Source organism: Dasypus novemcinctus, chromosome 4 (genome assembly GCF_030445035.2).
Source record: "Dasypus novemcinctus isolate mDasNov1 chromosome 4, mDasNov1.1.hap2, whole genome shotgun sequence".
NCBI lineage: Eukaryota > Metazoa > Chordata > Mammalia > Cingulata > Dasypodidae > Dasypus > Dasypus novemcinctus.
The window spans coordinates 10,373,335-10,399,687 of NC_080676.1; the positions used below are offsets into that span (position 1 = coordinate 10,373,335).

At 43.7% G+C, this 26,353-nt stretch overlaps 1 protein-coding gene across 8 annotated transcripts in view; it reads right to left on the reverse strand.

The window, feature by feature from the left end:
- Positions 1 to 251: 251 nt before the first annotated feature.
- Positions 252 to 26,353, reverse strand: part of TFDP2 (transcription factor Dp-2) — a 291,147-nt gene continuing 265,045 nt past the window's right edge. For 6 of the 8 annotated variants that reach the window (XM_023588985.2, XM_058295097.2, XM_023588986.3 and 3 more), the window contains 6 exons: positions 23,730 to 23,876; positions 20,159 to 20,227; positions 15,908 to 16,059; positions 12,826 to 12,992; positions 7,238 to 7,343; positions 252 to 7,067 (listed from right to left, as the gene is read on the reverse strand). In XM_023588985.2, the coding sequence (XP_023444753.1) occupies positions 6,884 to 7,067; positions 7,238 to 7,343; positions 12,826 to 12,992; positions 15,908 to 16,059; positions 20,159 to 20,227; positions 23,730 to 23,876 (825 nt within the window). In that variant the 3' untranslated portion in view covers positions 252 to 6,883. The remainder of the gene's footprint in view (positions 7,068 to 7,237; positions 7,344 to 12,825; positions 12,993 to 15,907; positions 16,060 to 20,158; positions 20,228 to 23,729; positions 23,877 to 26,353) is intronic. The other 2 variants (XM_058295098.2, XM_058295100.1) reach the window with 1 other exon arrangement.

Genomic DNA, 26,353 nt, shown 5'->3' on the forward strand with positions numbered 1-26,353 from the left:
AGCGAGGGAAGCAAGATGGGGCCGAGAAGGGGAGCCACTACCCAGCAGCCCCAGGCCCGGCCGAGCCCCCCGGGGAACTCTGAGTTCAGATGCCCCGGACCGAGGTGGGGGCGCTGGGCCTTCGGGCACGCTCACCTGCACGCAGGCGCCCTGGACAAGGCAGCTCCCTGCGGAGAGCAATTCTTGGAAGGGACATGGGTGGGGGAACCCACCACCCTCCCTCCACCAGCCTGCGAAGAACGAGAGCAACATTATTTAAAATTATTTATTATTTCTTCTATAGTACATCTCATTGCAATCACAGAACAGTCTGGTACATTTCCCCCCTCCTCAAGTACAACTTACAATCATCTCAGATGCTTTGTCTTTCTTTCCTTCTTTTAATCACAAAGGATGGACATAGATACTCATGCCTTAATGGACCAAGAACAAAAAACAAAAACAAAGCAAAACAAAAAAACCACCCAGTTTATTAAAAAATACAGCTTCCCAGGCCCCAGCCCCAGAGCTTGGCTGAGGCCCTGGGGTGGGCCTAGCGAGCTCCCGGGTCAAGTCCAGGGCCGGCGGGCCTGGGACCGCCCCTAAGAGGAACGCTGCCTGGGACTTGTCCACTACGTCAGGAAATCCAGGAATAATCAAGTGTACAGAAATAGCTCTTCTATAAAATTTCCATATAAAAATAATGGTATTTATTTACAAAGTTTGAGATACTACAAAATAATATATCGTATTCGGTTAGGTACTTGAATGTAATAGAGGACAGTCTACAGTTGGCAAGTCAGATCTGGAGTTTACATCCTCCTCTTTAGCTTGTTTAATCTGCTTAAAGCATGTGAAACCGTGGTGCTTCTTCCTTCATGCAGAAAACAGAACTATATTTTCGGGAAATAAAACCTAACAGCACATGATCAGAGTAAAACATCTCCAAATGAAAGGGTGAGCAAACTGGCGGTGTGGGCTTGCGGCTCTTTTTTTGCTAAGTTTGGTGGTACTGAACAAGGGATCTCAAGGACACAGCACTGGAATGTGGTCCTCCAAGCTCAGGCCTGCTGAGCAGCTAGTGCAGCTAGCTGGCAGGTTCATTTTTCAGGACACTGAAAAGGTTGGATTCGTCATGGTACTCCTAGGGAATATGGAACTGCAAGGAGCTCAGGAAAGTAGCTGGGCCTTCAGAGACTTCAGTGTGCAACAACTCTCTGACCCCAGGCATGAACAAGCAACATCATCAGGCTGTCCGCTGCTCGACAGGTGCCTGGCAGGTTGGAGATGAAGGGTTAGTGACAAAGTGGGAGCTGACAGTGAAGCATGCCCGTGGCTTTGAGACCCACAGACGATTTGGGTAAGTTTCCTTATGCTGAGACCGGCGTGGACAGAAACAAGGTAATGAGGTACACAGGGGCGACTGCGTTTCCAAGGCCCCGCTGGACGTGAGTGGCAGTGGGCTTCCCAGGTCTGTGCAGACCTGGGGCTCCTGAGCAGGCAGACGCCTCCAGCTGGCGCTCGGGCAAGGAGGCCCGTTTCTGCTCCTTGGCTGTTTGGCACTTGGTGTGACAGAGGACTGATGCTAATCCAAAAGCCATCTGCAAGAGCTGTGGAGAGGGCGTAGTTTTCAGGAGGCCAAAGGCTGGGATTTGGTACAGACTCTGCCCCAGACAGGCTGAGGGATGCGGGGCGAGTCAAGCTCTCGACTTGTTTCCCACTCTAAATTAGACGGCTGGACGAGATGTGCTCTCCCATCCTGAGACACCTGGTGGCGAAGGGTGGCCCCGGCCCCTGCGGGTGCTTTGGCTACCTTGGGCTCCAATCCAGCTATAAGCAGGAAGACCCAGGTCCAGGCCATTGGAGCAGCACATGGTCAGGCCAGCCCTGGATTCTCCGGGCCTTCTGTAGAGCAAAGGCTGTGTAAGACGACAAGAGCCACTTGTCTTAGAGAACAGCTGCGAAGAACACACATAAGCGATGCCCGCACAACTATGTGATTACAGCAAATACCATGGATCGTACACTTGGGAGGAACGGTATGCTTGGTTGATGTGTATCAATAAAACGAACTTATTAAGAAAATACACATAATAGATGAATCTTTCTCCTATATCGACATGATGAACGTATGCCTGCCACCATTTAAGCACCTCGCACCTCGCAGGGGCTCCTGAGGTGTAACTGGGGGGGCAGTTCCGTGCGCCGCTCTTCTTCCTTAGTAAGATGTGAGTGGAGACGTATGTGGGGAAGGTGGATCCCAACAATTAGCTATGCGCAACTCTCCAGGGACATCTTGGTTATGTAAAGGGACTATTTCCTGAGAAATGTTTTAATTTTCGTGGGCATTTAGCTCGACAATTTGTTTAAAAAAGCTAAAATCCTCGGCAAAAACATGAGGCTTTTTCCTTTTGAGCAAGTGTTTGGCTTGAGTGAAAGTTAACCGAACTAATTGGGTGTGTCATTTCAGCATTTCTCTGGCATCTTAGCTGCTTATCGTCAACCAGGCCTTTCTAAGAGTCACTTGCGTGGCATCATGCAGTCTCCTGGCACACACTGTGAGTCTTTGAGAAACACTGATTCTCAGTGCTTGGGAACATTGCTTTGGGAGTATTAAAATGGTCCTCAGGCAGTCAGCTCCACCAAAGTCAGAGCAAAATAAAAGATTTTTTAAAAATGTATGCAACATAAAGAGTAGAGACCTTTATGCACCCAACGATTTGGAAAGCTAAAAGAAAATATAGAAAATTATCCAATTCTAATCACTTTTATACTATGTAGGTTCAACTGGAAGATAAAGCACACAATGAAAAGTTCATGGGCTGCAATTTTTTCTTGTTGGTTTATGCACGCTGCTGGTAGCCAAGTTTAGTTTTCTTTTAAACCATAAAAAGGTCCTTAACAGAATCCAAAATATATGCTCAGAACTGGAACAGTGGGGACTGGGGATTTAGTAGAGATTCCGAGTGCATTTTGTGGGGTAATGTGCTATGTTAGGAAGCTAAAGAGGCGCTGGTCTTTCAATTGGCTGATTCAGGACAAATGTCACTTTCTCAGAGGGGCCTTCCAGGGCCACCCCAGCTAAAGCTGAAGTACTCTTACCCATTGTCCCTCCTGGTGCTTTGTTTTTCCCGTGGCACTCAACTATCTGAACGTTTTCTTATTTATATCCACTGTCCAACCCTTAGCCCATACACGCCACCAAGAAGCACAGTTCTCAGGTCTCTCAGATTTGAGTAGAACAGTCTGCTTCGCTACTGATTCTATGTGCCTGAGGGGAGCTTGGTCCTATTCAGAGGGCCCCAGAAGTGAATCTTTTATGAGGTGGAGCAGACTTCTCTCTCGTGGTGTGGTTATGGCAGAAAGAGCTGGGGGCAGCGCCCATCCTCTGCTACCAGGGAACACTAACCTGTCCCTGGCATTCGTTCCGACTGCCCCCGGGGCCCGGGGCCTATCTCTACTTGGAGCGGCTTTGTTGTTTCTGCCCCCAAAAGTGTAGTTTGACAACTTGAGTGGTGGATGTCTGCATGGCTAAACCGAGCCACTCCTTTTTGAATTATACCCGTGTGAATGTCTGACAGAGGCTAATCTGTTTTTTTGAGTTCTGACCTTGGCGTTGTTTTCCAAGTATGGTAGAGTAGTTATAAATGTAAAGTCTGACAGTGGAGAGGGGGTTACCCTCCTTCACCCTGGTACAATGGCAGAAACTACATAGACTATTCACTTCACCACTTCTCTAAAGAATTGAATTGAAGCAAACAAACCACGGTCATCATTTGTGGAGTTCCCTAGGGACAGTGGGCTCCGCTGAGAGGTGAGGAGTCCCTGTGGCAGCACCTCCTTTTCTGCCCCCCCCACCCCCGAATGTTCCTCCACCATAAGGCACAGGTTCTATCTGTGCTCACTGAAACGCTTCCATCACGTGGACAAGAAAAGATCACAAGGACGCGAGCCAGGTTAACAGCAGGAAGGATGTGGGAAAGCATCGGCAGATTTCTTCTGACTCACCCGAAGAGCAGAAGGCACTGGAGGCTGTGGGCAGCACCCCCACCCCAAGGGGTCAATGCTGGCAGGTCTGGGGCCACCTGAGCTACATGGAACAAGAATTTACTGACTGAATGACACCAGGCACTTGAAAGGGCAACAGCCAAACTGGTTCCCAAGTGGGAAAGGTCTCTCTATCTCCCCTCAAAGCGGAGTGAGACCAGAACCTTCTGGGAGCGGTGGACTGTGCGTGTGCAAGTCACGCAGGGTGCTTCTCCTATAAAGAAGGCTTGCTGTCCGAACCACAGTTTCCTAGCCTTTTTTTCACTTAATTCCTATGTGAAATTGTGACTCAGTGCTGGACTTCAGACTCAAGGAAACACGTTTAGGGGGAGATACACAAGAATAACCCATTTTATCTTTCCAAACACCTGAACTTCTTCTTTTGCTTAGGTAAGGCACCAGCCTTAGGTACTAGGGTGACTTGCGTGGTCTCCGCAGTAGCCCAGACACTTCACTGAGCAAGCGGAGGCCATTTCCCAGCAGACACCACACGGGTACGGCCGGGATGGCCAACGATGGGCGCCAATAAGAACGCGAGACTTTGGCTGCTTTTTTTCCCTTCTTCTTCTATTTTTTTTTAAAGCCCGTATTTTCTTGATTGAAAGCACTACACAGCAGCAGCGGCGAGGAGAGCAGAGAAGGGAAGAGTTTCCCAGAACTCTGGCAAGGGTTTTGCTATTTGGTAGAGGAAGGGCTATCATTAACGCACCTGCCATGAAGGCTGAACTGTTTCCTGGGAGCTGCAGTACAATATTTTGAAGGCTAAATCCAGCTGTGGCCCTTGGCCTTGCCGGTCCTGACGGCTCTCCCCTGAAGTACAGGGAGAAGGGCTGAGGTCAGCGCGGAGCGGGCAGCCCCTTCCGGAGGGCTCGGTGGGAAGCTCGGGGTTACCAGGTCTGTGCGGCTGAGGGCTTCTCAGTCGCAAGTGTTTCCTGCAGGCCCACAGGGACCTACCATGGGCCTGCAGTGTGTCCGTCTGGGCTGGGAGGGGTGCTCCAGAATCCACACTAAAACAGAATTCTCTAAAAACTGCCCCCGGAACACTCTGAGCCTGCACTAATGGCTGATTCTTGACAGGAGAGTTTTGTTTCAAAAGAGCCTAAGTGAAAGGTTATGCGCTCTTATCAGTTTTTATGATCTTAACACCAATTTTGGGTCCGCCCAAGCTCACCTCCAGCTCACTGCATGCAGTGGCAGAGCTTTCAGGAGGCATCATAAGCCAGAGCCTGCACTTCTCCCCAGGACTTCCGAGAGATCCTGAGCTCAGTGCTCAGCTCCTGGAGGCTGTGTGGATGCACAATCAAGGGACAACCCAAATGAGTCAAGCCAATGTTTTAGAACTAATTTTTCCATTATTGCTTGCTCTTTTTCAAGACTGTAATGTGAACTTAATAGTAAAACTGATCACCTACTCATGGATGTTATACCCTTAATTATTTTTAAGGGTATAATTTTTTTTTTTTTTAATTCAAAATAATTTTAACTTTACAAAAAGATGGCTGGGACTCAGGCTCATCCTTTGCCTGTGACTGTTACGTGTGCTTGGTGTCTTTAAGCGCCACGGTCTCACCACTTCCTGGGAGGAAGACCCAGTTGCACGAGGCAGGGCTTGGCCAGGAGGCGGGCGGCCCCACACCCTCCAACCAGAGGAGCAGGGGATGGAGAACACAGCAGTGCAGAGCTCCTACGGCATCTTTGGCTATAAAATAACAGACTGTACGCCAAACCACTGTAAACCCCATCATTCCGAGCGGTCAATGTTTTTCAGCGTTTCTGGGACACACAGAATACTGGGTTAGTTTGAAATTCCATTTACCCAGGAACAAAGGAAACAGTGTCATTCTGATTATGAAAATGGACAAAAGGGGACATATACAGGAAAACAATGCTGTTCGTCTTCTCGAAATAGACTTTAAAAGGCAAAAGTATTGACATTTGGTTCAGTTTCACAAATTGCACACTGAATGAAATCATACAGTCACCGCAGGGAACTGTTGGCAAGCAATTCTGTCACAGGAATTGGTTTCTTTGTTTTGTTTTAAATGAAAAAGCTGTACGAAATGCATGATGAAAATGACAGATACCGTTTCCTTCCCTGTAAAATTCCAGATAGGATGCTGGCAAAAGGCAGTGCTGGCAACATGTTAAATGCACATGGAAACGCTATCCTATTTTGGCTTCCAGAAATAGCCCTAGTAAATTCTATGCACCAATGCCTTGGGCTAATAATAATTTCGGTTTTACTATAAATTATTCTAAATCTCACCTAAGTACTTCATCAGCGCCGGCTCCTTTCTAGAAGCTAAGGTTGTGGAGGCGTCAAGCACCTCTGCTGGCCTCTCGTCTAGGTCGGCCGTGCCATCTGTGCTTCTCAGGCCACCAGGGTCGTCCAGCTACACCCTTCGCTGTACGACTTGCCCCAGCCCCTAGTGGGAAGTTTCCATGTTGGTGTCTGCCTGTAAAAGGCAGGCCAGGCAAGGGAGAGAATCTCGAGAAACACGTTCCTTGTAGCAATCTCGATTCCAAGGAGGATTAGGTGGGTGGAGGGAACACAGAGACCCCCCCTCATGGGAGATAAAGGCGCTTCATCCACGCTGCCAGTTCCTCGGGGCTTATCGCCCCTCCTCGACCTCAGAAAACTCGCTTTGTTTGTGCAGTGACCTATGCTCTGCTGGTCAGAGCTGCCGCTCGCACTGTTTCAGTCCTCGTGGCATTTGCTTGTTGTGTTTCTCTTGGTTTTCACTGAACACACAGTGCAAACGAAGGCAAAGACTGAAGCAATCACTGGAGAGACAAGAGCTCACACCAAAGACACACATGAGCGTCAGCTAGGAAAACGTGGATTTTCCTCCGGTCTTTATTCCGGGGAGGAGGAATCTTCCTCCTCATCTTCCTCGTCCTCGTCGTTGAATGAACACGGCGTCTCGCCTCGGGACTCGGAGCAGTGGGAGGCGGCGCTGCTGGACTGGTGGCTGTTGGGGGCAAGGAACTGCCCGGTTGCTAAGGCCACTTCGGCATCCAAGCACAACCCCTGGTTTACACTGGCAAACAATTAAGAACACACAGGCTCGTTAAAGTGGCACATGCTTTCAGCTTTGTGAAACCCAGGAAGGAAAACAGACCGAGGGGCTCCTGGCGACGCGGCCAGCCTCCGCGCTCCCCTGGAGAGGCCAGGGCGCCAGTGGCCTCCTACCCCTGGGCAGACACCTACCTTGACTGGGGTAAGGTGGCACCAGCGGTCAGGTCTAAACTGGAAACTGACTGGGCGGAGTTCAAAAGCAGTCCCTGGTTTAACCACGACGGTCCTGTGGAGATATCTAAGGGAAGAAACAAAGAGGAAGGGGTCAGCTCTGTGGGGTATGCAGCTGCCCTGCTGAGGAAAGCGCAGGGAAGGAAGGGGACGCGCCTCTCGATTGCAGCTCCACAGGCCTCGCGACGTGGGGAGAGCCAGGCCTCGTCACCTTTTTGGAAGTAAAGAATTTCTAGACCTTAAGTTCAGGGGAGGAAAGCAGGCTGCACAGGGAGAAAAAATTCAACTCTAAACTACCATAGACTCATGTTTCTCATAAATAAGACCATTGCAGTTCAGCCCTTGGCTCACGAGGCCCGGGGATCAGTGTACTACCCTGGATACCTGGGTCCTCAGCGCAGAGACCCTGACTGTGACGGGAACGGTCAGAGCCAGGAGTGGCTCCACAGACAGTCCAGATGCCTTCGGTAAGAGGGCAGGCGGACACCCTTTTGCCTAAACCCCTGATGCGCCATCTCCTCAAGTGTTCCCTGGTAAACTTGATGCTGTTTACTCATCAAAGATTAGTCTTTTTCCCAAGTTTTCTCCTGGTGTCTTTGCTTTATAATTCAAAATAGCCCTTATTTTAAAAGGTCACATGCAGTCAATGTTTAAACGAGGGTGAGACAGACATTACTGGAAAGTGCTATGCTTTAGGCTAACATAAAAGATTTGGGGTTTATCTTTACCATCTTATTTTCTATGCATATTATTTACTATAATCACTTATTTAATATTTGTCTCCCCATTTAGTCTAAAAGAAGGCAGTGCCTGTAACGTGCAAGAGCTAAATAAATGTTACTGAATGAAATGAGTAGTCCCTTTCAACAGTCAATTAACAAAATAGGTGGATATAGTCACATTAGAAACAAATTCCTAGAAAGAAAACCTTTGACTTAAACTGTAAGTCCAAATGTATACTCAGAAAATACAACTTGCCAAAACGAGCTTTCATTTAATAAAAAATATTTCTATACTTTATGTGCCAAAAATGCAACTACGTGTATAGAGAGTGGAAACTACGACATCCTGGTACTGTCTGACCAAGCGAGAGGCTGTCCCATGTAGGAAAGCAACCTGAAGGACGACATACATTTTAGAATGGGCTTGTGAAACTGTTTCTTCACAGGCTAAGCTTCCATTCTGAGAAGAAGAGCCAACTTTAAATACAATATTTAAGAACAAGTCTGTACATGAAGATGAAATTAAAGCCAAAATCCTACACTGGAGAGTAACAAGGATAGAGGGCTATGGAAACTTTCTGTCACTTCATAGCTATCGACACAGTCGTTTTTCTTTCTGCAATGGTCTGGAAAACCCTACCTGCCTTTCACATTACTGCAGGAGCCACACAATGGTTCTCACACTCTTAAGAGCCCCAGAGCCAATCTGCCCCTTTACCCACTGAAGGCACAGGCTTCTTCCTTTGAACTAACCCAAAAGTCTGTACTGCAGTCAGCAAATGAGCTTATGGAGAGATCAAAACCAGAGCCTGCTAATCACTCAGCCTTTTTTGCTGAGAATAAGCTAAATTAAGGCTCTGGTGATTTACCGAGTAGGCCCTTTCTTCAGACGCTGCTGCACTGACAGTGCGAGGAGGCTGCCAACGAAACAGCAGGACTGCGCTCCAGGAGTGAGGCGAGGGGAGCAGGATGGAGACGAGGGACAGGCAAGGAGGGGCTGGGGTCTGACACGCAGGAGGCGATGCTGCCTACCTAAGAATTAAATCAAACAGAAGCCAAATCTCCATCAACAAACTCTTCTGCTGTGACCACAGGACGAAAGCCATAAAAACAAACAAACAACAAACTGTCTTTCTGCTTATATTTGATTTAATATACCTTAGAACTAATATTAAAAGGCCTTTCAAAAGTGATGTCAAATTCTAGATAGTAATACTCATGAATGAAGAAAACGGGAGAAAGGAAATGCACTGTTTACACATCCAAATTATATTGTTATAGCAGATTATATTCTCAGGAGTTAGGATGATTATGAACAAATTCTTTGTTTTCAAGTACACTCAGTAACAAAAATTAGGAATTAAAATGGTCCCAAGGGAGCAGACGTGGCTCTGGCTTGCAGTTAAGCACCCGCCTCCCACATAAGAGGTCCTGAGTTGGGTTTCCAGTGCTCCTGAAGAAGACAAACAAGCAATAAGCAGACAACGAGCAGACAGCAAGCAAAAGCAACAAGCAAAAGCAACAAACAGAGAGACGAAGGAGCCATCTTGAGGGGCTCATCTTTTTTAAAAAAAGAGTGATGCGAAGTAACAAGGATTGTATTTCCACTAAGGAAATGATGGTTATAATCAACACACGATATGGACTGAGAGAGCTGATGTTTTACATTAAAATTCTGCTTCCTAAGTCTGAGCCTCCACAGTACAGGGGGAAAAAAAACAAACAACAACAAACAGAAAACCATGCCCAAACTCAAGCCCAGTCCTAACGAATTACTGAATTTCAAATGAGAAGAATCCCAATGATAAGATAGCATTTTAAAAAGCCCTCCCCCCTCAAGGCAAATAAATAAAACTAAACTGTGGTACAAAGAAAAACTTGGCTGGAATTTGTCTCCAGTTCCTGGAGAAGCAATCTCTGAATTTCTACCTAGCTGAGAGCGTGCAGGACCCATCTCTCTGGGGGCAGGGGGCAGGCACGGGACCTCACCTAGGGATGAGATGTGTGCTCAAGCCACGGCAAGGCCAGGGTGGCTGCAGCAAGGCCGAGAAGGAGGGTAGTAGAGGATAAAGGAAAAGAAGTGGGCAGGGTTAGATCATGCGGGAACTGGTAGGATTTTATTCTAGTTGAGTTGTGAACCACTCAAAGGTTTTAATGAGGGATGAAAGTGCAAACAGGTGAGGAGATCTCTACAAATTCAGGGAAGAGCTGACTGATGGGGGTTTGGACGAAGGTAAAAGAACAGGGACGGTTAAAACTAAGAAAGAGGCATTTAAGATGAAGTCAAGGGAAGTGGACTTGGCCCAGTGGTTAGGGCGTCCGTCTACCACATGGGAGGTCCGCGGTTCAAGCCCCGGGCCTCCTTGACCCGTGTGGAGCTGGGCCGTGCGCAGTGCTGATGCGTGCAAGGAGTGCCCTGCCACACAGGGGTGCCCCCCGAGAAGGGGAACCCCACGTGCAAGGAGTGCACCCCGTAAGGAGAGCTGCCCAGCGTGAAAGAAAGTGCAGCCTGCCTAAGAATAGCGCCGCACACATGGAGAGCTGACACAGCAAGATGACGCAACAAAAAAAAAACCACACAGATTCCCGTGCCGCTGACAACAAAAGTGGACAAAGAAGAGCACGCATCACCAAATGCAATGAATGTCTCATGATGATGGAGGAGATTGTTGCTATGGGGGGAGGAGGGGGTTGAGGGGGGTGGGAGGTATATGGGGACCTCATATTTTTTTAATGTAATATTAAAAAAATAAAGACAAAAAAAATCTGAAAAAAAAAAAAAAAGAAGAGCGCACGCAGTGAACAGACACAAAGAACAGACAACCGAGGTGGGAGGGAAGGGGAGAAAAATGAATAATCTTTAAAAAAAAAAAAAAGATGAAGTCAAGCTTTTTACCTTGGAGAAGAGCATGTTGCATTTGAGGAGAAACTAATTCAACGATGGACATATTAAGTTTAAAAGGCCTAGTAGATACCCAAAGCGAGATGTTAAGTAGGAAGCTGAATACAAGAGTCCACAGCTCAGAGGAACAGCTGGAACTGGAAGTACAAACTTGGGAGTCATCAACTTTGATATATTTCAAGCCATGTAGCTAGGTAGATGGGGTCACTGGAGAATAAATATTAAAAAGAGAAGAGGCCCAAGGCGTGAGGCCTGGTGCATAAGAACGTTTAGATACAGGAAAGATGAGGCAGAGCCCACAAAGGAAACAGCCTCTAATGAAGCCGAAGAGGCATCCTCCACTGGCTCAGCAAGTTCACTCTCTATGCTTGTGCGTGGGCACGGGGACATGTACAGGGATGTTCAAAGAAACTGGGAACATTTATCAGTAAAATAAGCTGTGATATATTTACAGAATGGAATTCTCTACAGAAGTAAAAAGAAACGATTTGCAGCTACATCCAATCACATGGATGAATCTAAAGATTCATGTAGAGTAAAAACACAAATCATCAAATAATACATCACTATGATTCCATTTATATAAAAGGCACACGTAGGCAAAACTAAATACTATATTGTTTAAAGTGTACCATATGTGTTTGTGTGTCAGAAGGATAAACCAGCAATTCAAGGCAGTGGTTCCTCGGGAAGGGAAGGGAAGGGCACAGCCGCGGGCAGGCGGGCACGGGCTTCCCCGGCAGTGCGTTCTCCTCAGCGGAGGGAGGGGGCTCACGGGTGTCCATGGGCTGCGACTCCTCAGACTTTACACATATAAATATCATTTCGTATCTACTCGTTATTTAATAAAAAACGACTTAAGACCGGGAAGAGAGGAAGAAAAGTAAATACAGATAACTCTTGAGGAAAATTTTACTGTAAAGGGGAGTAATACACACAAATATGAATCCATATTTACCCTACCCTGCCCTTTTTTTCCTGACATTTAAACTTTCACTACATCTCTCCTCTCTGAATCCAACATTTTAATCCAAAATTATTTTAAAAATCTCATATAGGAAAACGGACTTTGGCCCAGTGGTTAGGGCGTCCGTCTACCATATGGGAGGTCCGCGGTTCAAACCCCGGGCCTCCTTGACCCGTGTGGAGCTGGCCCATGCGCAGTGCTGATGTGTGCAAGGAGTGCCGTGCCACGCAAGGGTGTCCCCCGCGTGGGGGAGCCCCACGCGCAAGGAGTGCGCCCGTGAGGAAAGCCGCCCAGCACGAAAAGAAAGAGCAGCCTGCCCAGGAATGGCGCCGCCCACACTTCCCGTGCCGCTGACGACAACAGAAGCGGACAAAGAAACAAGACGCAGCAAATAGACACCAAGAACAGACAACCAGGGGAGGGGGGGGAATTAAATAAATAAATAAATCTTTTAAAAAAAAAAAAAATCTCATATAGATAGAAAAGAGATACAACAGAAAGTATCCCACGAGAGTGGAGTGGGGCATTTCTGCTTTCTCTCACCATCTGCCCTCATTCACCCTTGTAGTATCCAGAGGCCACGAAGAGAGAGGATTTAAAAAAAAAAAACAAAAAATGAAAAAACCAATCTTTTACTAAAGGCTTACCTTATGCTAGGTGCTGGAAATTAGGGAAGAAGACATTTCTAAAGAACCAAAATGAGCGGTGAGTCAGCCAATTCACAAGCATGTAATGTATGTGTATCGATGTAAATACAAAATGTCATAAAAAACAATCCAGTTAATCCGATTTTTTAAAAAAGGTTCTCTATTTGTGCTATAAAGTGTTAAAAGTTTCAATTTGGTGACGCAAGTAGAAGGTTTTTAAAAAAATGTTGCAGTTTTCTATGAGAAAGGTTTTGATAAGTTAAGGTTTGGCACTTAATCTGCACAGTATGTAAAAGCATCAGTTAACATACCTGTGACGTAACCTTCTAAAGCCTTTGGCACCAGTGATTTAGCAAGTTTCAGATCCTCCAGGGAGCACTTGCCTGACTCCAGGCCAAAGGACATTCCCATCCGCTTGAGTACTTCTATGTCATCATGGATCTCGAAGGTGTTGTCAAAATTAAAAAGATATTCAAACCTACATCAGGAAACAAAGTCAGTGTGGGGGTTTTCGGTGGGATGGGGGCGGAGCGGGGAGGGGCTACGAATAATTTTTGTACCTGATATGTCAAATAACAGAATGCGGCCCTAAGTTCAGTTGCAGTACTGAAACTGTCACCATTCAGAGCGGTGAGACCCACTCTGCCGTGTTCAGAAGAAGGGCATCTCGGGTAAACCAGGCAAATGTCATCCCAGTTAAAGCCACTCCCTGTGACAGACAATTGGAGGCCATAAACTTTAGATCTCTATTGCAAACATGAGGCAGACATTTTGTCTGACGAGGCCCTTTCAAGTTTCTAAACCTGATACTTTTCAAAGTTGTCTGTGGCTTTGTCACAAAAGATAAAATATTAAGGAAGATTTTCACCCTTTCTTTCTAGTTTAAATTATGACGTCCCTCCTATGTACTGGCCTGTTAACTTTGAGAGAAAGAAGTCTGGCTGCTTACTTCATTTTCCTAAGACAAATGCTACTTACAGCCTTAGGAGAAGCAATAAATGGAAGGCCTTTCTCTTGGGGTATCTTGAAATCCTTTCTTGAGAGGCCTAAGGAGCAAACTGACTTAAGAAAAAGTGTCACGTAGAGATGGTCTTGAAAAGTGCCAGAACCGGACGCCCGGCTGCAGAGCACAGCCTTTCATACAGAGGCAACTGCAGGAAGATGGAGCTCCCGGCGGCTGGGGCCTGGGGCACCCTCCCCCACTGGTCACAGTCCTGCAGGGACAGGGTTCAGGCGAAGGTTCCGGAACAATGTGGGTTTACCTTGTTATGAAATTCCCTGTGTTACAGTGATGTGAGGGTGAAACTTTTCATGCTAGATTTCAGATCAGGGCAAAAATGATAATCTGACCCAAAATGCCATATTTAAATAATCTGAGGCATATAACGGCAATAAACTACATTAAAAACTTTCAGGCAACAATCTGAAGTGCAGGCCTGTCACAGGGATGATTTCAGGCATGTGCTAAAAGCAGATGGTTTGGTACAGTTAATCCGCATTGTGGGAAAGCCTCCTTAGAAAAAGAAAAGAATGTATCACCAAAGTGTCTGAAAGCCATGGAAGACAGGGAGTTAGGGCCTATCTTGAATCACAGGATTCCACAAGCTGCCGGGGGCCTCTCCTGATCCGAGGGAGGGCCAGGCCTTGAGTCAGCAACCCCCGGGGGACAGAAATCTTAGGAGACGCTGGCCCTGAGGTGAACAGAATCTGTAATTTCCCTAGTCCAGTGGTTCCTGGGTTTTTCTATTACCCTTTTAAACTTAAATGACTATACTAAGAAGAGAATTTATGTTTGCCATACTCTCAAATTCTCAGGTTTATTTCCCGAGAAAGTGTTGACAGTCCTCTTAGACACAGATATCACAAAAAACTTAGGCGTGTGAGGAATACTACTGACGCTTACTGGGCTGGTTCCTGATGAACTTATCTTTAACTTTCACAGACCTGTGAGGCAAATACCACCACTGCAGTTTTTTTAAGGAAGAAACAAGAGGTCTCAGAGAGCTTAAGGAAGTCTTACAGAGTTAGGGGAAAGACTGGAAAACGGGTCTTCTGATTTTCATAGCCTGCATAATAAGTCTCATCTCTCACTGTGTCTGTAATCTCAATTATCAAATAATTTTGAAGTTCTTGGTTCACTGTTTCTCTTTCTTTCTTTCTCTTTTTTGCCTTCCTGTTTAAGAAACCCAGAATCTCTGTAAGCAATGGAGACAGAAAGGGGAAACCACATTGCCAGCGCAAAGAGGAGGAAAAACAAGGGGTGACAGAAAGCCCAAGGGCAATGCTGGGGGAGCACAAGTTCCGGCCTCCACAGGCGCAGACCTGGTGTAATTATTAACAGAGCCCTCTTTCGCTTTCCAAGGTATCCTAATTTGGGTAATTACATGCTGACTGACCCCTTTTAACAACTGCTAATGTTTGTAAAGCGTTGGCCTGGAGTCAGACCCTTTATAGCAGGGATTCTTAACAAGGGGTCCATGAGCTTGAATTTAAATTAAAAAACAAAACAAAACACATTATTCTTCTGGGGACGTGTTGGTGCGAGTATGATATATTTATTAAATAATACACAGTACAGTGTGGACTTAGTAAGGGGTCTGTGGTTTCACCTGACTGGCAAGGGAGTTCATGGAACAAAAAAGGTTAAGGACCCCGCTTTAAAGGCATTATCTTCTTTAATTCCCTCAAGGGCTGGGGAGCGCTCTAGGCCCTAACGTCATCCCCACTTGTCCTTTGGAGAGGTTACACGGGAGCCACAATCCACACACTTGGCTGTCTCGCTTTGCAGCCTGTGGGCTTGACGCTCCCGTTACTGGAAAGCCCCTGGTCACAGCCTGAAGGCCGCTGATGTGAACAGTTTTCTCAAAGGGCAACATACATTACAAATTAATTCTGTATTTTGGAAACTGTTTCCTCTTACTTGTTATGATAGATGCTACCGTCAATCTTATTAAAAGCAAAAGCAGAAAACACACCCAGCATTTTCGTTTCTACTCGTTCACTAATAAAACAAAGCCTACTCAAGAATGAATAGAACGAAACAAATCAAGGCTTTGAAGCCACACGATGATCAGAAATATTTCCATGATAAATTATGGCCGTGAAGCTACCTTGTCGCCGAACGTTCTGACTTCGTGCGGTCACCTGCCCAGACGGCAGGCTGGACTCAGCTGCACTATGCACATAACGTGGGCAATGCAGTGCCTGGCCCCAGACCCGGGCCCGAGGGCCAGGGTGCAGCCACCCTAGAATCCAGAAGCCTGCGTGCAGAGGGCGCTTCCCAGGCCCCCAGGGGCCAGGCCTGGAGGACTGCAGACACAGTGTCCCTTCTTCACTCCGCAGGCAGCGAGGGCGTGTGCCACCTGCAGGCCAGCCCCCTACTCGCCCACTCACTTGTCACTGGAGATGCTGCAGTCTATGACGGTTCTCCTGCTTGTGTTGATGATTATGAACGGCAGCTGGATGGTGGAGTGCAGGGCCGGAGGGCCCTGGTTCTGCTGTTCATTTTGCCGATTCCTCTGTACCAGGTTTTTGAAGGCAATTTGCTGTCATGATCAATAAAAAGGACAAGGCCATTTAATGTGGATAAATGCATTGAAATTTAAACGAATTAAGAGAACTACATTTAAAATACTGCTTAAAATGTGAGAGTTTAAAGAGGCATCCCACCTAAATTAATGAATAAAAATTAAATATTTAAGAAAGAAGATTCGAATGCTCCAACTCAATGAATATATTTCCAGGGGAAAACAAATTATACATGTAACTGTGTCCGACATCATCTTAATGAAAATAATGGGTGCCGTGGTTTCCATCATCCATAGAAACAGGGGCTCACCAATCTGGGGGAGAGCTCAGCCGCACCTGCAACTCTTCACTTAGTGACACAACAAAACGTGCCGCCAAGGGAGCTGAGGTTTTCATTTATCTAACACTGACAGCTGGAGACCTTAGAGCGTAAACGCACCATTGAGGCAGCATGGCCTGGGGCTGGCAAAGCCGTGAAAGCTACAGGACCTTTTCTTTAAATGAAATCTTATGGGACTCCTATTACATGGAGCAGATACAAGCAGCAGTGGCGCCAGCGGCGCTGAGCCTTGCCGGCTCTGCCCTCGCGCACCCCAGAGTGGAGTCAGAAGCCCCTCTGCAGACCTTAGCAGCCTGAGGGCAGAGTTCAGAATCCAGCTCACCCCCCCACACCTGACAACTTCCAGATGAGTAAACTGAGGCTCGGCGTAGCAGTGATTATAAGGCAGATTAAGACCTGAATCTTTGTACTGAATCTTGCTGCTACCTTTACTTATAACGACTACCCAAAAGTCAAAGTGCCTTCCCTTTTATTAAATAAGGCAAACGTGGCAGAATTCTAGAGCTAGAAAGACCTCACACAATTCAAGCCTTTGGCCTGCTCTGGAAACAGGTGCTAGTTTGAGAAAGCTTCAGGAGTCAGAGCCATGCACTCGTTTTCATGAGCTTGTTATATTTTCTCATCCAGTACTGATGAATTTAAGCTATTTTCTGTATTTCAGCAACCTTATGCTTAGGATTGCTTATTTCAGGTTTGGGGCCTTAATTAAAGTTTTACTAAGATTACTATGAACTTAAAACAGTGGATAGTCTCTCTAGAAAGTAAACATTCACTCTTTTAAATGCACAAAACAGAAAGGACTCCAATTTTTTCTAGCCTTAACAGTGTGTCCTATCATTATTTTAAGTCATATTTATTTTCTGCAGCTAAAGAACTAAGGTTTATACTCATTGCTTAATTAAAACTGAGGAAAAATATGCTGAAACTGTGGAGCTGAGAAAGAGAATTATATGCTTGACTGCATGAACACATCTGTCCAGCTTTCTTCCCTTTTACTAGAATAAGCATCTTGAGGGCTACTCCAGGACTTTGCCTAGTTTTGTGGCCCTAGTGCTATGGAAGGGCTTCAGTTCATCTATAGTGGTGAGTAATAGGTGATAAGTCCATATATATCTATATTTAGCAGGTACTGGGGAATAAACCTGGCTCCCCGTACATGTGAAGCATGCGCTCAACCGCTAAGCTATACCTGCTCCACCTTATATAGTTTTGATTGAATGTTCAATATCACGTACATTTAATAGCATCAGATATTTTGGGTGAAGAGAGAGTAATAAAACCATATCTAATGTTATTTTGATAGTCGAAAGAAAAATCATGCCCATTTATTTTGGACTCATTTCCTTATTTGTTACCCTTTGACTCATTTCCTTCAGACTTCCACTCTTTTCTATGCTCATTAACATTTACTCTAGAGGCTGAACAGTTTCAGGTGTGTCCGGACGTCCATTTTGCTATGCAGTAGCTGTGCTGGAATTTTAAGGGCTCGGAGGGACAATTACATAGACAAAAATGGGGGATTTGCATTATCTCTAGGTAGAAGTGACACAGACCATTCCTCTCCCAAATTACCAAGGCTAAAAGAGAGGTGGTAGCACTGTCATGTGATGTCATTACACTGTGAGAATCTCAAAATCAAGCTGGCTTGGCCATGGCAAATTATTAATCTTCAGGGACAGCTTGTTTAATTTACTTTCTGTGACAACTTAGTAAATTATGTCATGAAAGAAAGAAAAATAAAACACTAGGGAAAAAAATAAGCTCTATGTCTACCAGAGCGCCAGAAGTTGTTCTCAGTTGTATTTTGGGTCTCATTTTAATGTTCGGAGAAACCCGTTTCTATAGTTGTTGCTAGGTTGTCTCCGGGTTGAAATCTTCTATAAACACTTGGTTTGAGAGACGGCAAAGGTAAAGAAATTCAGGACTTAAAAAAATACAAACACACATTGTACAAAAAGCAGAGAAGACAGAGAAGCAGAGGGAAACTATTCAACGTCCTCCTTTGTGCTGGGCATCCTGGGACGTGAGCACCCCACACTTAGGAACGCCATCTGGGCTAGTACCATTCTCTCTGGGAAACAGACAGTGACAGATACACTGAGAAAGAGATTTCTAAATAACATATGCTAAAAATCAAGCTCCGAAATGTGCCGTGAAGGTTTTGAGGGAATTCTAGGAAAGCCCCAGGTACAGGGTTCTGAGAACAGGAGCTGGGAGGGAAATACTACAGATACTTGCAGGAACAGGGACAACAGAGCGAGGGGGAAAAGATGACCCAGGGGAATGAAGAGATGAACCCCTGGCAGGCCAGGTGTACCAGAAGGCTGAATTCTAGGGGGCGGGCACATAAAGAAACCACCACCTTCCAACTTCCATTTGGAAACCTGGCGTGAAAAATACGTGACACGCCTGTTGCAGCGGCAGTTACTCAGATAGGTGCCACAGGGCCCAGTGTGAAAACCAGACACAGAACAAGAACGAGAGAGAGAGAACAGACGTACTCAAGTGGCTGAGCACCTGCTTCCCACGTACGAGGTCCTGGGTTCAGTCCCTGGTACCTCCTAAAAAAAAAAGGAAGAAGACACGGCCTAATCAGGACCGCGTCGCATCTCTGTGGCTCCCTGTGTCTGGAAAGTCTCTGCTTTATGGGGCGCTCCTCCTCTGCCCATGCCCTTTCCCCCTCTTACTTCCTACTCTCAGTTTGCCCACAGGTCTTTGAAGGGATGAACTGTCTTCTGCTGCTTCTCTGACTTCTATATGGATGTAAAGTAATATAAACAAATAAACATGTAGAAAGTGAAAAACAAAAACCATTTGGAATATTTGTAAATAGTTAACATGTTCTGTCCATCAAAGTCCACTCTATCTCAAGGAAGAAGTGAGAACTGAGGAAGCAACACTGTTAGAACATTTGGTAATTTGCTACTACCTTTATTTCTGAAAAGGGGGTCACACCAGAAGTTAAAAAGGAACTAGAGTTGTTCAAATCAAAAGGAGATTTTATAACGGGTTGTAAAAAGTTTTTCATATAAAGACATTTTGCTGAGAAAAGCAAAAGCATAAAGGCTCTTTGGCTTACTTTACAAAGTTTATCTGAGTGCACTGAAAATGGCCCCACTGTACTGCGCAAAGTGAATTTTTACACCAACTGCAATGACCAAAAATAGAAAAAAAAAGTTAGTCCATTTACCCTGTGATTTTACCTCACATGACTTTATACAAGAGCTCTATTATATTAAAAATCACTCAAATTCTAGTCAGTTATCCAAAAAAATATAAATATAGGGATCTCTATGAAACCATAAAATGTATTTTTCTTAAATAGAAATGCAGTAAATTTTGATATTTCTACAAAACTTACTGAATCATTTCATACATTCTGTCATTTAAAAAAATTTCTTCCACAGGAAACAAGCATTACAGGTGAATTTAATTATCTTACCCAAAGCACCTAAAATTTAACTAGTCATTTTGATGTATTCCAAATCAGAACTAAAACAAAAAAAGACTCCTGACAGTTTATGGTCAGAATAAGGATAAGTGCCAGAAGGGGGCTGTTGCACAGTGTACGTTGCATGCCGGGCCCTGGGGCTGGGGGCTGGTGAAACACGGAACCATCTCACAGCAGAGCAGGTAGTGGCGGTGACCCCGGAGGTGAGGGAGGCTGTCCTGGTGTGGGCCCACCGGACACTATTCAAAGGCACCACAAGCAGAAAACAGGTGCAGAAAGAGATTTCAGGTAGGGAAGGCAACAAAGACCATCTCGGCCTCTTTACCTGCAGGAGAAGTTCTTGCAGTTGAGCCCGCTTCTGCTTTATCCGTTCTATCCGCCTTTGCTTCTCTATCTTTAAAACATAGGTTACAGAATACCATCAGCATGTCCCGAGTAGAAGGTATGGCTTACCTTTCAGATGTTCTGAGAGATCGAGAATTTTCCTGAAGGAACTCAACCCACTTTTTAGTTATCAACACCAACAAACACCGGGGACAGAGGGTGGCTGCCTGTTGGAATCTATTACTGAAATTCTAATCAGAATGAAAACTATAGCTCTCAGTCAGAGAATTCCTACTCTGTGTGCCAGCACTCAATTAAGTCCTGTATTTATATCATCTTAATTCATCTTCACAAAAATCCAAAGGAGAGAAGTACTGTTGGTATCCATTGTGCATGTAGGAAAACGGGGATTAGAGGGTGAAGTATCTGCCTACGGTCACAGAGCTCATGAGAGACAGAACCCGGATTTAAACCTAAGGCTTATGGTTCCAGAGATGCTATTATTTGTTCCTTTGCTGAATTATCCCTCCAAGAACGAGGTAGCACCTGACTTCAGGGTTTAACTAACTTAAATGACCAGAGCTAATAGGGATATCCCAGATATTCAATGTACAATTCTTATAATTTATACAATTCTTACATAAGCTTGTGGGACAAATCTCCTAGCTTCAAACAACACTATTTTACTCAGTCTTACCTAGAGAACCGAAATTATGGCCTAAATTTTCTTGCATATGAATGTCTCACTGTCTCAAACAAGTCACAATAGCAAATATGACATTTTTCTTGTCTACTCCAAAAGACTCTTATTAGCTCCCCATTTACTCAAGTTTGCACTAGCAGTTTCCTCTCGTTGTTCTCTAAGCATTACCACCCTTTAGCCCTAAATTATTCATGATTCACCTAAAATCTGTGTGGTCTTCTAAATTTCCAATGAGGTATGAGTTTCCCCCTACATTTGAAAAAAACGTACATTTGAAAAAAGTTTCTACCGAAAGCCAGAGGACCCTCCCTCAGCCTGCCCTGCTCCTCGCCCACGTTCAACCAGGTGGCACTGCCCTGACTCTACCCCTCCACCATGTCCCCAGCTGCCTTAACCCTTGACGCACACCATTCTCCTGTCTCACTCACGACAGGTAAAGGTTTCTATCTCCAGGTCTTTCCTACCACCTCCCTCCTCATCTTGGGAATTCCACTTCCAATCCAAGAGCAGAGTGACCCGTGAAGGCACACACTACCCCTCCTCCCTCTTTAAGTCACCCATCGCTCCCTGTAACTGGCAGGAGGGGTCCCTTCTCCAGGCCTGCGCTCCGGCCACGCCCAGCTGCCTGCGTGCTCTCCCCTGCCCCTCGCCTCCGCCCCAGCAGCACCGCTGCCCGTGGCCCTTCTTCATGTTCCAAATCAGAACTCCAAGCCCTGCTCCTCCCGTATGACCGAGTTCAGGGATTAGCTCCTTGGTCAAGGCCACCCTTCCCTCCCATTCCAGCCAATCTGTACATAATTCTTTCACATTGTTTTGGTTAACTCCTTTTACTTTTTACTCTTCCCAATTAGAATGATAGTTTCTTGGCGCCACAGATTTTTGCCTGTACATTCGCTGGTTAAGCATATGGTAGATGCTAATAAGTTTTTGCTTAATGAGTGTTTAGTTTCATCAGCTTATTATTACTGGTAGTTAAAATGATCTTTAGAGTCCACTCTTACAGGAGGAAGAAAAAGGAAAAGAGGACATTTCCACCCTACCCGGTAGATAACATTATTCTATAACTTCTGATGAATGTCTTGGTTCTTCTCCCACTCACAAGGATAATAACCAAATAATTTTTTATTTGCTGGGGTAAAAAGACGTGAGAAGAACATGAAATCAATCATAATTATCTTCAAAAGCTCAGACTACTCCATTTATGGCAATAAGAGTAGAAGTATCTCAAGCCAATTTAGAAATAGTATGTAAGGGAACATGCTCATTTAGGCAAGACTTTTCTATAATGCTTACAGTTAATAAAATATTTTAAAAACTGCACACACATAAACTGAACATTGTATGCAAGATATGAATGAAATATCATTCTATTGCAACTGATTCTAGAATCAAAGGTAAAAGTTTGCTTTTCACAATATTTAGAAGACTGTATAACCAAGAGACCACATAGGAAATAAATAGCCAACATGATCCATTTTGGGGGGGATCCTAAATAAAGCAAGCATTTAATCAAATCACATTCACCAAATAACATAATATCATTTCTATGACACGATTCACCAAAAATTTATTAGTAGAGTGCTCAGAATTAAATTAGAATAAATTGTCTTTTACCCATTTATTACAGGTTTCTTAGAAAATCAATTTTTTAAAAATGTTTTATTTTTTAGGTACTGGGACTGGGGATTATACCCCAAACCTTGTAAGTGGGAAGCCAGTGTTCAACCACTGAGTCATGTGGACTCCCCTGAGTTGTTTTTTTTCCATTTATTTGCTTGTTGTATTTGGTTTTTAGGAGGCACTAGAAACTGAACCTGGGACCTCCCATGTGGGAAGCAGGTGCTCAACTGCATGAGCCATATCTGCTCCCACCTTCAAAAGTTTTTTTTCCCCAAAAGTTTTAAAAGAGAGTGCATTTACTGACACTAAAAGTTTATCATTTTTCACAGCAAATGGAAATCAAATTATCATAGGAAGATATATGTTTAAAGATGTTTGTGTCTGAAAAGTTATGTAACATTTTAGTCACAACTGGGATATTTTTCTATTTTTTAAGATTTCTTCAAGAAACATGAGTTCTTAAAAACATTGTTCTCTAATTAAAAATAAAAATTTATTATGATAAATTATAAAATGTCCTGATTAAAAATATTCTCATTTGTAAATTTCAGTTTACTTTTTGCGGGGTGGGGTCCCGGGGGCTGGGCACTGAACCCAGGGCCTCGTGTGTGGGAAGCCGGCACTCAAATCACTGGGCCACATCAGCTTCCCTGAGTTGGTTTTTCCATTTGTTTTGCTTGTTGTTTGTTTTTCTCAGGAGGCACCAGGAACTGAACTGGGTCCTCCCATGTGGGAAGTGGGTGCACAACTGCTTCAGCCACATCCATTTCCCTTAGTTCACTTTTAATGAAAGTTTATTTTATTTATTATTTAAGTATATTTTATTTATTTATTGCAGTTTATCATTACCCATTTGTTTTATGAGAAAAAAATCCAGTTTTCCAACATTCAGAAATTATTTCAGTGTGCTTGGCTTGGTATAATAATATTATTAATTTAATAAGAATATATTATCTTACAAAAGAATAAAGAGGATCAGGTTTTAGTCCTTGATTTTCTACTACCTGACCTAGGGCATAAACTTAGACAGGTCATTTAAAGTCTATGTCCTTCAATTTCATTATTTACAAATATAAATACTAAAGCTCCTTCCAGTTCTAAAAGTCTATTTAGAGTTTGTGGGAAAAAGCCTAACAAGTTACATAAGAACAGAGATATTTTTCTATCATGTGATTATATTTCTAAATTAAAATGCCTCTTAGATAAAATAACACAAACTCCTACTAAAAAACAGATTTTTCTTACTTACCTCCAGGTTTTGACATTCCTGAGCAGAGTTAGTAGGCAGGCCAATCCACTTGATTTCTTTTTTTTCCTTTGAAATTATGTTCATTGCCATTAGCACATTTAAAGCATCATAAACTCTTCTCCTAATGTTCTTCTGATCATAAGCCTGCTAAAAATTTATTTTGTTGAGTGATAAATTTTAAGGGTTAAGATATTTGAATTAAAGCAGCATTTTCTTATAAGTTTGTCAAACAAGACTGATGATAACGTAAGAGAAGAAACATGTTCAAATTACAGAGAAACATTAAATGGTAGCTTTTTTATATAAGGCATTTTTATTCCAGCTTTAAAAATTAGAAACTCAAATACACAGTGTCTGAAAATTCATTCAATCAAGTTTCATACAGTCATTACAAATGTTTATGAATAAGAATATTTCCTCAAGTGTCTATAATTCTTTGTATAATAAAATGCATTTCCTATCAAGTTCTTTCATATTTTTACATAAACCTGGGAGGAAAAAATGGGACCAGAAGGTGATTTTTAGGAGTGCGCTGGTTCTCAATATGAGAGTGCCACTTAGTGAAAAAATCAGATTCATTACTAGTAATAGAAATACATTTATCATTTAGCACTTACTATGTGCTATGCGCAGCTCTATGAGGTAGGTAATATGATCACCCCCATTTAATGAAGAAACTATGTACAAAGAGAACTCGGGCAGCTAGCTATTTAATGCATTTAAAGTAGGCAGTTTTCTTCTCATCTGAAAAATCAGGCATAATAATTGCATCTTACACTTCAATGGTACAAAAACGAATCAAACATCCACCTCTGTACCACACCAGAATGACCTCCATCTAAAAAGAAGTCTTGACTGACTCCTCAACTTCCCACCAAGTAAAATCCAGCTGAGAAATATTCATGGGGACTATGGAAATGACAAGAAGGCTATCCACTCCCAGGACAATCCACGTTCTATGCTTAGATAAAGCTAGGCCATGGAAAAGTTACACACTCTTAGCCTCCAGAAAAATATCCTTCCCCTAGTTGGGCTTCAGTATTAAGTCCACAGGTTTTATCCAATGACATTATAAGAAAAAGCTAGGAGAAAGCTCTTTTTAATCTCTATTTCTCAGAAGAGCAAACTAGAAAATCTGAAAGTCTTACAAAAACACTATGAAAATATAATAACCAGTTACATACATAATAACCATTAACTAAGCTCTCGGGAAAAAGGAAAATACTCAGGGAATAAAAATGAAAACCAGGTGAGTAGAGGGAATGATTGACTGGAAGGGGCATGAGGGAAATTTCTGGGGTGATGAGATTGCTCCATATCTTCATAGGAATTTGGGATACACAGGTTTATACATTTGTCAGAACTCAACAAATGAGTCTTGTATGATTTGTGCATTTTATTACATATAAGTTTTACCTCAAAAGAAAAAAGGCACATAAATACTGAACATTAGTTAATGGGGTGATGTCTGAACTAAAATGTTTAGCGATGATATTTGCCAATTACTTTAAAATTAAAAAAAAAAAAAAGATGGCCCACTGGGTAGATAAAAGAATAGATAAATGGACAGAAGTGTAATAAAGAACAAAAAATGTTAGTTGTATGTATATGGTGTGTATATGGGTGTTCATTGTAAAATTCTTTCAACTTTAAAATGATCATAATAAAGTGTTGGTGGGAAAATGAAGAATAAGTTGACAAAATGGTAAGTAGGCATTGAAGCTTAGGTTATTAAAGGGCCTTGCAAATGAACACGAGGTCTTTAGATCATAGCAGCTGCTTTATCAGAAGTTTATTAGGAATACAGAATCTCAGGCCTCACCCCAGAACCAGAGGATCAGTATCTGTATTTTAACAAAACCTTCAGGGTTTGTAGGCACATTAAAGTTTGAGAAGCACTACTCTAAGACATCTGTTAATTCAGTGGCCTACAGACTTGATTTGACAGCTATGGAGAGATGGAACGAAACCTTGGACTGCATGTTGGGGAATGGAAAACTGTAATGAAGACAGGCACATAGCGCCGTGGCTCTCAAGAACACCTGCCTTTCCCTGACTGACTGGGCTCTGGGTGGGAGCTGGGGTAAGGCGGGACAAAGCGCTTTCCCTGACTTTGTGACCACCTTGCTCTCTTTGGATGGTAAATTTTCATAACCTATATGCTCATGGAAACTATTAATATAAACTAAAACTTTAACTCATAAAATGGTTACTGATGGGTAATGTCTACCCATTGCCAAAAAAAAAAAAAAGCCCCTTTTGAAGAATCTGCTTTCAACATAAGCTGCCCAGGATCCCCAGAGATCAAATCCCACTAAAAATAACTTTAAAATTCCAAATTATAAAATGAACAAGAAAATACATGATTACTAGTAAAACTCGGCAGGAAAAACCCCGGCAGAATTAAATAATCAAGAATATTAGATAATGGAATTAATGCACACTGAACAAAAATATGTTAAAATTTTTATAATAAATGATGGAATGGACATCTTTAGAAAGAAATGAGGTATTATTGAAAGAGACCAGAGGGATCTGGAGATAAAACAAAAGAATACCTAGAAATAAAAAACTTATTGAATGGGTTACACAGCAGGTTTAGGCACAAATGAAGACAGTATTAG